The sequence below is a fragment of the Petaurus breviceps genome, unplaced genomic scaffold, assembly GCF_028583685.1.
Source record: "Petaurus breviceps papuanus isolate PSGF00001 unplaced genomic scaffold, PetGlider_PUasm1.0 90849, whole genome shotgun sequence".
Lineage (NCBI taxonomy): Eukaryota > Metazoa > Chordata > Mammalia > Diprotodontia > Petauridae > Petaurus > Petaurus breviceps.
Window position 1 is genome coordinate 163,135 of NW_027187361.1, and position 13,760 is coordinate 176,894.

At 37.3% G+C, this 13,760-nt stretch overlaps 1 protein-coding gene across 5 annotated transcripts in view; it reads right to left on the minus strand.

Annotated features, from left to right (window-relative positions):
• Positions 1-13,760, minus strand: part of SHROOM2 (shroom family member 2) — a 240,813-nt gene that overhangs the window by 117,281 nt on the left and 109,772 nt on the right. For all 5 annotated transcript variants that reach the window (XM_069072802.1, XM_069072798.1, XM_069072797.1 and 2 more), the window contains exon 2: positions 12,172-12,323. Coding sequence is in view for 2 of the 5 variants with exons in the window: in XM_069072797.1 (XP_068928898.1) it covers positions 12,172-12,323 (152 nt within the window). In the remaining 3 variants the exon portion in view is untranslated. The remainder of the gene's footprint in view (positions 1-12,171; positions 12,324-13,760) is intronic.

The following is a 13,760-nucleotide window of genomic DNA, read 5'->3' on the forward strand; positions in this document are numbered from 1 at the left end:
ATGTTCCTAAAAGCTGACTCTATGTTAATGCCTATTTTAGATGTACTATGTTTAATAAGTTTATTCAAGAGAGGCTACAATCAGGATAATTGAAATTTCCACTACTTATGTATCTCCTTTTTAAACCAAACTGATACAAACTGATCTACAAAAAAGAGGGGAAATTATCAATTTTATGAAAGTATTCAGCTTTATTTAAAATTTGAAAACTACAGTACATCTAAAATAGGCATTAACATAGAGTCAGCTTTTAGGAACATTACTGTGTAAATGCAGGCACACTGCTTACTATGAGAGAGAAGGAAAGCAGATTGCAATTTTTAGGTACGATAGCAGAAAATTAAAGAAAAAGACTTAAACATTTAAGTTCCAGGCTCCCAAATGAACGACCTCTATTTAACACCTCAATATACCTCCCACAACTCCCAACACATTTTACACTCTTGCTATGGATCTACGGAACATTCCTCTTCTTATGATTTGCCAAAGAACAAGGGCTGGTGTGGATGGCCAGTATATCTAGTATAAGAATATTTATCACTTGACAAAGATTTGATCCAGTTTCCATCCTCCACATATATATTCTCTGAGAGAAATGCATTCAAAGGGAGTCATTCTGCCATACCTTCTTTCTCATTTCCACAAAGTCAAAGCAATATCTTCCCCTAAAATGTCAATTCCATTAAATTGCTGTCCAGTGGAAATAATCAAATCACATCTCAATGAGGGCTCAGTCAGCAAGCATTTTACTCAGTGTTGTTCATCATTGCAAGAGGGTGCTTGACTGTTTTGAAAAATAATGCGTATATATAACCTATATCAAATTGCTTGCTGTGTCAGGGAAGGGAGAGGTGAGGAAGAGATAAAATCTGGAACTCAAAATTTAAAAAATAAGAATGTTAAAAAAAATTGTTTTCACATGTAATTGGGGGAATATTATTTTTAAAAATGAAAATTAATGTGCTGACCATTATTGAAAGAAATGAGAGGAGAAAGGGATGAGGGTTTAAAAGTGAGTAGGTCATTCCATATGCAGCCTCTGGACAGAATCTTCAAAGTTAAGAAGTCTGCCTCGCTATTTCAATCTATGTTGAACCAAAATGCCCATAAGCAGGTGTCAAAATCCTCTGCAACAAACAAAACATATTATTTGGCAGAAATTATTTGGAAACTCTTTTCCCCAACCTGAGTTATCTCTTCACATCTGAACAACTCAGCAACTGCTGTCTCTCAAACCCCTTTGCTCAGTCAGTCCTGATGCCTAAATGTCATGAAGCAGACATATGGACAGTAAAGATTAGCATTAGGAGGTATTTGTTATCAGCGACATTTCATTGTAGAAAGGAATTGTACCTTGTCGTTTGTAGAAGGTAGAGATAGCAATCTGTCTCCTGAAGTATCGTTTTCCTAGCATCAGTTTCTAAATGATGACAAGATACTTATTTATCAGTCCCATGAAACAAGATCCAATTACTTTTAAAAACTTAACTTGCCAAATGCAATTCTACTCCTGACCACCTGTTCACAACAGAGATGAGAAAAAATCTCACGCCTACAAATTAAAAGTCACACGTCCCCAGTCTGAAGGTCCACCATCATCTTTTCCCTGTCAATTTACTTCAATAAATGTTAAGGGCCCCAAAAAGGCATTAAAGTTCATCTAGTCCAATCCCTTTAATTGTTTCTACAACTTGTATTTTAATCTACTCTTTATTTGAGTGTTAAGTCTCCATTGAGGTCTGTGTCTTGCTTGTGCCCCTAGAATGAATACTAAAGCAGAAACGGAGAAAGACAGAAACAGATGGAAGTAGACACACACACAACAGAAGAAAATGAAATATTGACAGAGCAAGCTCCTGGAGGAGACAGCCTCAAAGTGATAGGCAGAAGGGCTGCTCTTATCAAAATGAGAAATTCTAGTCTCCTCAAAAATTGGAATAAAACAGAAGAGGGAATGGAAGAAAATATAGAGAAATTTTAAGATGTCAAGTAGAGGAAATGAGGAAGTTTATGGCAAGTGACTTCAATTTTCTCAACAGAGTGGGAGACAGTTACCTGCAGGGAAATTGTGGATGTGGGTGGAGGGTGGGACATGGCGTAGGAGGTAAATTGTCAGGACAGGTAGATACGCCCAAAGTCCTAGGAAGAGCAGGAGCCCTAAACCACTGGTCTTGCTTCCCACCCAGCCCCTACAGTCATTATTTAAGGAAACAATATCTGTGCATAAGGAACCGGCTTTTCCCAGTAATTGCCAACAATCTCTCTCAATGATTACAAAAGTCAGCCTAGTTGAAGCAACAAATGCACCCTATAGGAGACAAAGGAAGGGGCAGATGCCAATCCAGTTAAACCCCTACCACTATCTCAACTACTACCTCTCCTCAGATGTCAATGGGGTGTGAATAGCAGTACTGACCCAAACCATAACCCTGTGTTCAGTTCAAGCCTGGCAGTCATCATCAAAGAGAGAAACAGGTGTAACTTCAACACCACCAAAACTACCTACTGACCAACTGCCACCAATGGAAAAGAAAACCCACCACTATCCCCAGACCACCTGTCTTGCTTCTGGTCCAGTTGCTTCTAGAGAAGCATCTCCCTTGGAAAGGCAGCCTGGAAACCTCTCCTGAAGATATCATAGCCATACCTACTGAAGACTCAGAAAAAAAATTTCTCACCATCAAAAGCTTTGGCACTGTTAAATCAGCAGGATCTGATATTTTTATCAGTAGAAATGACATTAAAGATGATGTATCAACATCTGCTTTGCCAACAAACCCTAAGGACGGTAGGCGGGATTTTTCATCTGACTCGCAGCTAACCCTACATGTGTTTTCTTCCCCATTAGAATGTAAACTCCTTGAGAACAGGAACTGTTTTACTTTTCTATTCATATTTCTAGAACTTAGCAGATGCTTTGATGTATAAGTGCTTATTAAATTTTTTTATTCATTTATAAAAGACCCAAGGTTTAGAAAAGGTCTTGAGAGAAGTATAATGTAGAACCAATCAGAAGGGAAAAAAAAAGCATTGCTAAGTAGCAGCCTGGAGCCCAGTGGAGATTAGATCAAATGAATTTTCAGGAGACCTTACTGGAGTGGTTGTGTGACTTCTGTCCAAGAAACTCAGAAGTACCCAAGTAGGGAAGCTTTGAAGGTATTATTTGCCCTTGGGTAAGTCATTTAAACTATCTAGGCCCATTTATTTACCTGTAAAAACATAATAAGTAATTGTACTGTCTACATTACGAGATTTTAAGACTCAAATAGGAAAGTATCTATAACATGCTCTACAACTAGAAAAAGCACCATAGAAATGGGATTTATTTTTTATCAATAGGTAAAATTCATAGTTGTGTTTATAAGAATCATACATTCTAACTGGGCAACAAGATATACATAAAATGATTAGTGAACACCATTTTACATAGTAAAGGAAGGTTCCAGTCAAACAGAATGGGCAGCATTTAGTAAAATACTATTTGTACAAGATGGGCAATAAATTAAATAAAACTGAATATAAATTGAAATATAATTAGAATATCTTATAGAATATCTCAAAGAGATTTCTTTCCACCTGAATCTTTAAGCACTTCTACTGGAATATTTAAGGGTGTTTGATTCACCAATCCTTTAGACATCAGGATGAGCTTGTATAGGTAACAGAGCAGCTCTTCTCACCATTATCATTGAGGAATCAGAAATGTCCCCTCTGCAACGATAAATATGATGAAACCTTAGGAGTCAAAAACAGTGCTAGTTTCTACCTTCAAGATCTGAGCCATGATGTTATTCTAGGCAAATTCCCAGGGCACCTAGAACCCATGGCAGCAGAAAAACAAGAAATCTCAGGGTTCAACTCAACATCAATAAGCAAATTTCACATTCAGGTAGAAATGATTCTGGCTGAGCACATTTAATTTGATTATGGACAAAAGCTGTTTTCAAATATGCCTTGTTTTTCAATATAGGTTTCTAAAAATATATATATAATTTATGGTACAGTGGAAACAACAGAGACTCCTGATTCAAGTCATATCTTTGACACTTACTACCAATGTGAACTTGGTCACATCACTTAACCTCACTGGGCCTTGGCTTCTCCATCTAATAGAAGGATGTTGAACTCCTCGATAGTCTCTGAACTCTCTGCTACTCCAAGCTCTATGCTCCTCTGACAACTTTCTTTTTAATTCTACAAATTCCTTCAGTAATCCTTAAACCAGGTTGTATTATCATTGTTGTCCCAGTTATACAAAGCTAAAATAGGGGGTGTCGTGTGAAAAGTTACTGGCTTCAGCATAAACTGACAAAACCAAGGTCTAATAATTTTTGGAGAAATGTTTATCAAAGAAGTATACTTCAATTCCACATAAACTTTTCCAAGAGAACCTTCAAAATCACTCCCTTCCCAATTTATAAATAAGGCTCTTTAAGAGTCATAGGTGTTGCCCAAGTCCCTATTTTTTAATAGTCTCCCTATACTCAACTAAAAATGTATGTGTGTTCCAAACACGCCTATTTATTGAAAGTAATTAGTATTTCTCTGAGACATACAGATCAAAGATGATTTTTCCCCCAAATGTCTCAAATGGAAACTATTATAGTTATGTTCAGTGGCCCAAACTGTCCTATCTTGAAAGAAGTGACCTCTAAAAATACACTACACCTCAATTTGGTCATCCGAGAGGAAAAAACTACAACATTTTTCATAATCTGACTTAAAAAAACATGCAAAAGTCTACAGGTCACACCTTTGCTCTTAACTTAGTGAGAGCAAATTAAAATGTTAAAGTACGACTATCTAGATTAGATGAAAGTTTCAGTCACTTGGAGAGATGCATACGACTGGCATACAGCATATAGCAATTGGCAAACAGGAATGGATGTTTGCCTGCTGAGGCACGCAAACATATTTGCTTTTTTTCACCATAAACAAATTTGTGCCTACTTTGCAAAGCGTCTGATAACCAGGAATCCTGCTACATTATCAAGTACCCTATGTGCTTCCTAGGCAATAAAATTAGGAATTTTGGTTCACTGTCATTGATAAAGAGGTGACTTTGCTAAATAGAAAAGTAGTAAGGAATCCAGTCAAAGCAGACGGGTGTCAATCTCGCCCATAACCCTAACTCGCTCTCTAGTAGACTGCCTCCCAAAACAAAAGTCATTTACAGATAAGACAATGAGGAAAGGGGACTTCTGAGAGCCAACTAAAATACAGGTGTGATTTTGCCCGTCCTTCCAAGTAATGTAAGAGATCATGTGATGTAGTTTTAAGGCTGAATTTCAATCTTGCCCTAGTACTTATTATGAGTATGACTTTGATTTCACCTCTCTGGACATCGATGCCTCCTCTTTCCCTGCAAACCCACTCCATTCTCCCTGGGTTCATAACCTCAGCATGATGAATATTGTTCACTCGCCTCTTCCCCACTTGGCAGGCTGCCAACTCTTAACGATTTCTGCCTCCACATTTCTCATATCCTACCCCTTTCCCTCACTCACATAGCTATCGCTTGCATTCAACACCCTCCTACTGATCTCTCTAACCTCGCTTCTCCCCACTTCAACCTACCCTATATACTGTGCTGCCAAATGTGATTTTCCTTAACATGACACTTCCCCTGTTAATTCATTCCAACAGCATAAACTCCTATTTCGCTATCCAAACCCTGCACAAGTTGGTCTCAAATCTATCTTTCCAGTGTTGTTGGACAAGCCTTTTCTCTCTTCCCCAAATACATCTCTCATCTCTGTGTCTCAGTAGAGGCACTCTCCCATGCCTGGGGCATATTCCTCAAGAACCATCTTCTATAGGAAGCCTTCCTGAGCCCTCCCCTGCCCATATGTTCTCCTTCTCTCTCTCCCCTTATGTATTTAAATAATTTGTATTTATTTTGTCTGCATATACTAATTTAATTATGCAGTTAGAATTTAAACTCCTCATGAGCAAGACTTTCTTCCTTCAATGTATTTGTATCCCCAGTATCCAGCACAATGCCTGGAACATGGTAGGTGTTTAATAAATACTTATTGATTGGTGAAAGGAAGCTGACTAGATGACCTCTATGGTCACTTCCAGTTTTAAGTCTATGATCTTAGACCTAGACTATGTGAACTGATTCATTTACTGGAAGAGTTGATAGAAACACTGAACTCTAGAGGGATGAAATAGAAAATAGTTAAGTTTCAAACGTCTTGCTGAAAAGGTACAATTGTGTAATCTGTTCTTGAGATGAAACAATCTTATATGATACTATCAAGGGAAATAATGAAAAAGAATAGGAATGAAGGGAGAAGATTACTTCCAGATCTGTTAAAGATAGATCTTTATAATTAATTATATAATAAATTAATAATGGTAATATATATTAATATAATTATATAATGATAAATTATAATTAATATAGTACAAAACAGTAATTATAAAAAAGAATGTGGTCTCAGATAAAGAGAGAAGTAGATCAATAAAACAGTTTAGACATAGAGGGAATCCGAAATAACAGAACTAGGAATCCATTGTCCAAAACCTCCCCAAACCATGAATAACTTAAGAAAGGACTCCCTACTTGATGAGAACTGTTAGGACAACTGCAAACAGACTAGAAAAAATTGGACCAATATCTTATGCTGTTTTCTACAGTAAATTAAAAATGGACAAACCTGAATATTAAAGGTGAACAAATGATATACTTTTAACTGCTAAGGGTATGAGATAGACTAATGTTAACCAAGTAAGAAGCAATTACAAAAGGTAAAATGGAAAATTTTCATTACTTTAAATTGAAAAGCTTCGATATAACCAGGCAACAAGAATTTATAGGCAGTTACTATGTGGCAAGCATTTTGCTAAGTACCAGGCACTGTAAAAGCAAAGTTAATGCAATTAGGATAAGAAGGGAAGTAGTCTAATGAGAAAAATCTTTTTATCAAATTTCTTGAATAAGGGTTTGGTATCCAGCTAAAAGAATTATGACACCAAAAGCCATTCCCCAAAGAATTTGAATAAACAGTTCCCAAGAGTTGCAGTCTGTTAATATGGAGATGAAAGAATCTCCAAATGACTATTAATAAGGAAAATGCAAATGAAAACTGTGAAATTTTACCTCACATCCAGAACATTGGTAATGAAAAAAAAAATGAGAATATTCAATATTGGATGGATTGTAGAAATATAGACATACTACTGTATTGTTGATGGACCAATAAATTGGAATAATAATTCCAAAAAGCAATTTGGAATTATGTGTCTAAAAAGTCTATACTCTGACCCAAAAATTGTACTTCTAAGCATCTCTCCCAAGAGTGTCACTGATAAAAAAAAAAAAAAAGGATAGTCCTATATATGCCAAGACATTTATCAGCACTTTTTGTAGTAACAAAATACTGAAAATAAAGAAGAAGCCAACTGGTTGGGTAACTGTTCAATTGTGGGACATGAATGTAATGGACTGTGCTGTAAGAAAGGAAGAATATGATGAACTCAGAGAAGCATAGAAAAATTTACATGAAATGACACAGTGAAGGAAAAAAGGGGGGAACATACTGGTCGATAAAAATGTAAAGAGAGAACAAGTCACACAAAACATTTGAAAATGAATGTACAAAGAACAAGCTTGACCCCAAAGAAGAGATGTGAAGACACTTGTCCCAATGCCTTTGCATAAGTAGGGGTCCCACAGGTATGGAACACCTAATTTATTGTCAGATATTTTTAGATGTATTGATCCATTTTGCTGATTCCCCCCTCCTCCCACCCCGCCACATACACTTTCTCTTTAAAATTTTTTATTATATGAAATGGCTATTTGGGAGAAGGGAGGGAAATTTAGGCAATATAAAAAAAAGATCAATATAATTTATTTTAAAAATGAAAAGAATGTAGGAAGATAGGATCAAAACTAATTATTATTTGTCTTGCTTTAATATAGTGATGCCCTCAGTGAGGCAAAGGTTATCTTCTTTCTACAGTAAATGACTTCAGGCTGCTACGCTTTTAATTCCTGTGACTAGTTTCTTCTTTTTTTTCTTTCTTTCTTTCTTTTTTTTGGCAGGGTGAAGGTAGGGCAATTGGGGTTAAGTGACTTGCCCAAGGTCACATGGTTAGTGCTAAGTGCCTGAGGTCGCATTTGAACTCAGGTCCTCCTGACTCCAAGGCTGGTTCTCTATTCACTGCTCCACCTAGCCACCCAGAGACTAGTTTCTTCTGTCACTGACAGGACGTCGGCTGTTATTTCTGTCAGTTACCTTCTAAATTTTTGTTTTCTATCTGCAATGTGTTGGAAAGACAGACAACCAAGTTTGACAGAGGCCAAGATCAATGAATGAGGATCTGAGGAACTTTCCTATGAAGTTAACTTGGTAATAGCTGACATTTAATAGTGCCTTAAGGTTTACAAAGTGATCTACAGAGAATCTTATTTGATCTTCTCTACTACCCTAGGAGATAAATATTATAGATATTATCAGCCCTAGTTCATAGAAGTCATGTAACTTGTGACTAAAGTAACTTGTTTTTAGTCAAACAAGTAGTGTGTGTACAATAGGTGGGATTTGAACCTAGACATATTGTCACGTTCCGTAACATGGACTCTTAAGGTCTTTAGTTCTGAGATTCTGTGACAGCAATTTCAGCCACTCACAGGCCTGTGTACCCAAAGACTGATTCCCAGATAAGTGAGGCATTTTTCATTTGAAGCTCTCACTCCTCTCACTGGTCTCAGTGGTTAAAGATTAACCTTACAAAAACAAATTTTGAGTGACTGACTCCTTCTCTCCCTGAACAAAGGGATCCTAATTTTGCAAATATTTTCCATGTGCCAAGTGGAAGCCTAAGAATACATCACCAAATTGACTTCTAGTAGGTTTTCTCAGATTAAAATTATAAATTATAGCACCATACATACAAAGAGCTATTTAAATCGAGGTTTATTTAGAAACAAATGGTGGCTTTATAGTCCAAAGTGATCATCACTATGATGAACTGAAATCTGTAAAGTCAGACAACTTCAACCTTCGTGAATCACCTAACTATATCTAAAAGCATCTTTCAAAAGGGTCAATTTTAATATTTTAAAAAGTCTGAGTTTTTAAATATCTACAATGATGAAAATTCTGCTCTTAATATTTTAAGCTGTTCTGTTCCTTTTTAAAATATGTATATATAAAACTTTATCAAGCACTGCAGTGTCCTGACTACAGAACCATTACAAATGTACCTCACTTAAAGTATAACTACTCTATGAAAATCCAAAACCACAATTTAGGGGGGAAAACTTTTGAAAGTAAGACAGTGACAACACAGCAATATATACAAAGGATAACAAATAAGAAAATAGGAAAAAAAAAACCTTCCCAATAAACATTAAAAACAAGAACAGGGAATAAGATAGTTAAAAGAAATCTTTACTCTGGTGAAAATAAAACCCCAATTTTTTTTTTTTAACTCCATTATCTTCAAAGGAGCAGACAATTTAAAGTATTTGCTTTTCTTCTGTCCCAAAGGACAACAGCTCTGGAGTTACATTTTCATGTCAAACTAGTATTTGTATATTTTTTGGATCATAATTATTATCAATAATATTTTACCAAAAGTGTATTTAGGATTTCATCATCGATTAAATCACCGATTCCTTGTTGTTACACAGAGCTGAGCCCACACTCTGGCTGAAAAGGAAACAGGCTATGTCTGCTTTTGAAAGACCAGATGAGAAAAGTACAGAGAGGTTCAGGACCAGCAGAGTGGCTACTTGTTGATGAAATCTTTGACTGTGGCATCCCAGGAAACAAAGAAACAAAGAGTATTAGATTTAGTCCTGTTCAGTCTCTTTGGTTTCCAGACTGACAAATCCAGCAAAAGGTGGGCAGAGAAGTAAAAAGAGAAAAGGGTACTTAGTAAGAATCACAGTTTTTAGATTCAGCTATTAGTATTTTATATGTAACACTCTTTTCCAATAACAAATGAGTACATCATGGAGTGAAGGGTTTCAATCATGACCATCTCACCATTAAACTATGATGCAAAAGAAAGTTACTGCTAAATGGTCCAGTTTTTCCTTGGAGAAATAAGCTCCAAGGAGCTGATGGAATTGATTATCTCACATTAGTAATGCTTATAAGTGGCTGCAAAAAGTCCACCATGGAAATAAATTTAATAACAAACACTTCATGATTAATATGGAAACACTATATTTAGACTTTCAATATCACAGTCCCAGATATATTGTATAAGCACATAGAAATTAAACTAAAGAAAATAAATGTAGAAGAGGGTGGGTGCACTACATAAGTATAAAAAGGAGACATGTCTTGGAAGGGACACAATTCTAAGGGCACTGGAATATCCATTCTCCAGGTATGTCAAAATAAGAGACCAAAAAGCATGATATTATCAGAGTCAAGTATGATCAGAACAAAATACAGGCCAGTCACAAGGTGAGAGAAAGGGCTAACTCTCCAGACAGCTGGGCACACTTCTGGAATCCCAGCAATGTCCAGAAATGGAGAGGAAGACACACAGCATGTTAGGTGGTGGGCAACCAGTGGCAAATTTGGGGGAGGACCCAAATAAGAGTTGCACAGAATGGGCAGGTAAGTATGGATTACCAAGGGCATTGCTAAGAGAGACACACACATGAATACGATCACAGATGCATTTGCATACTGTCTGAAAACAAACCACAGATACATTTTTTAATTACTGAAAAATAAAAAATAAGGAGAAAAAAGGAAGAAAGAAGTAGAGTATTACAGGAGGCTTTTGCGTTCAAGAGTGGGGGAGCCGATAAAGTTGCCAAAAGAAGCAGAATGTGAATTCCCTTTGCTCTCTAACCTCCCAGTTAAGGAATTATTGCTGAAGGCTTCCTTTCCCCAGTCCACTGCTAAATGGTCCCAAGAAAATGCCTCCTTCCAAATTTGACATGAATATAAATACGAAAAATAGTTTCATTTATAAAATTTTACAATCAACTTTCCAAGAATATATTAATTCTGTAAAAGCACACAAAAATACTTGCCACAAACACTCTGAATGAATTGAATGAATTACAACTGAGCAGTGGAAAACAAATTCCCTCCCCAAAAAATGGCAAAAACCTTCACAGTGCCTAGAAATAACATCTGAATTCTGTTTGTAGGCATTATTTCCATAGTTCTAAATCCTAACTTCTGTCAACGATCTAGCTCATGGAAACAGACAGCTTTATTTCCTTTGAAAATTGGCTTAATAGGGGAATCTTTTGTAACTAGAAAAATAGCCCTAATTAGCTTGCTTCATAGCTGATATACTGTGAAAGCAAACTGAAAATATAACAGCCTGCCACCTTGTGTGGATAACATGCAATTGCAAATCTTTTTCTTGGGAATCTCTTAGTAAAACTTAGCTTTCTCTCTCTACCCAGGAAAAGTATAGGCAAAACAAAAATCAACACCTAGGAATACTAAATTTCATACCGATGCTGACAGATGCGATGCAGATAATGATAATGATTTAGAGATGAACAACATGATGTTCATTGTTCGGGTCGTGATGGCTCGGAGTGAGTGTAAATAGCAATTGTTTTTGTTCTGTCCAGAAACTGAGGGTCTTTCCCTGCCCAACTGATTCTCTTGTGAAGGCAAACTAGACCATCTTTTGCCTTAATTCTCAGCTAGCCTTTAATTACTGAGCGGGCATTGCCTCAGACAAACTGAGGCCTGGGAAAGACCTTATCTTTAAAAGGTCAGGGTCTCCCCACTGAATCAGGGCCCCTGCCAGTTGTATTGACCTGTGTCTTGCCACTGAACTCTCATGACTCTGGAAGAGAAGGTGAGCCCTGCACAGCCCGGCCTCACTTAAGTCCAATTCACTTGCAAGTCAAGATATCACCTCCTGATGTCATGTCATGGTCAACGACGACCAGTAACAATAATATGATGGGACTAAAATAAGCAAGCTGAGTTGACAGGTGGGATATGGAACTCCAAGGACTTCTCTTTGAATTCTAATTTTAAATTTCCAAAAGTATAGCAAAGTGATGTGAGGTTTTGGGGTCCATATCAGGGCGATTATAATGAAAGAGAAATAGCAATGACCTATTTTCTTCTTCAAAATACTTTGTCATTGACTTGAAAATGGGTAAACCAGTGATAAAACAAGCCAAAATCTTAGCACTACAGCATAGAATCTTACCTCTTCACTACCAGCTTCAGGGTTTTATGTGAACCTTTCACCAAGCAAATCGCCTCCTGTCTAAATCCTGAGAGGCCTATATCATTGATGCCCACAATCTCATCTCCAGCCAGTAACTTGTCCACGGCTGCGGCCTTGCTTCCTTCTTCAATCTGAAAAACAACAAATGTCACATCAGTCTGTTATTGTCAGACGATTAAGTCAAATTAAGGAGACATCCAAAAATAGGGCAAGGATAGGGGTGACGAGCTGTTCAGAGGTTACTCTAACAAATAAAGAAATGTATAATTACTGTACATTCATAATTAGCCTGGGCCAGACCTGGCGCTTATCAAATGATGGCTGTTTCAACCGCCATACAGGTAAACAAAAGAAAAAGGTTATCCCATATCAAGTGGCTCCATGGATAGAGAGCTGGACCTGAAGTCGGGAAGACTCATCTTCCTGAGCTCCTGCCTCAGACACTTACTAGCTGTGTGACCCTGAGCAAGTCACTTAACCTTGTTTGCCTCAGTTTCCTCATCTATTAAATCAGCTGGAGAAGGAAATGGCAAACCACTCCAAGAAAACCCTGAATGGGATCCTGAAGAGTCACAACTAAACAACAATTGAACGGCAACAATGATGTCTCCTTGCCAATGTCTGCCGTTAGTCATTGACTGTGCAAGCTAGCACCACTACCACTGGGTCTACAACCAACATTCATTTTATTTTCCTGTGTTTTCTTCTCCATATACTGCACCACTCATTCTCATACTGCCTTGTCCTAGTGACTGATACCTTAGGTATAGTATTCGTGCTCACCACCCTCACTCTAAATTATTGTTTTTTGTTTTTTACCTTTTTGGAGGGGGGAAGGCAGGGCAATTGGAGTTAAGTAACTTGCCCAAGGTCACACAGCTGGTAAGTCCTCACTTTAAGTTACAAGCTTCTTGAGCATTTAGGAAAGTGTCTTACCTCATTTAGTACTGAGCTTATGATAGGCACTCATAGACTCACTGGCCTAATTAATTCTTTAGAACCTTAAACAAAGACATTTTTTAATAATGACTATTTCTATGATTCTCTTGAATTTTTAAATCTTTAACTTAGTTCTTTTTGGAAGGTTACAATCAAAATGGGCACTTGCGTTCATTAATACTTAAGTATACCACATCTTGAAATTACAACAAATACATACTCTTGGAAAGGGCATGGATTATTACCTCCTCTCTTTTCACTACTTATACTACCTCCACCAAACTCTTACAATAGCCTTCTGGTCAGTCTCCTTGTCTCACAATCCACCCCCCTCTTCCCCAATCAGCTGCCAAAATCATCTTCCTTTCTAAAGCACAGACATGACCAGGGCATATCCACCTCCCCTCTTAGCCAAGAAAGTCTGGCCAGACCCTGTACTTGTCAAATGATTCCAATGGCTCCCTATGACCCCAAGGGTAAAACGTGAAATCCTGTGTTCAGCTTTTAAAAGCCCTTCCCAAAGGCAGGTGGGTCTGCCTGCTTCAAGTCTCTTCGCCACTCCATCTCATTCTCTATTGGGCCACTAAAGTGATTTTCCTAAAGCACAGTTCCAACCACGGTCATCACGG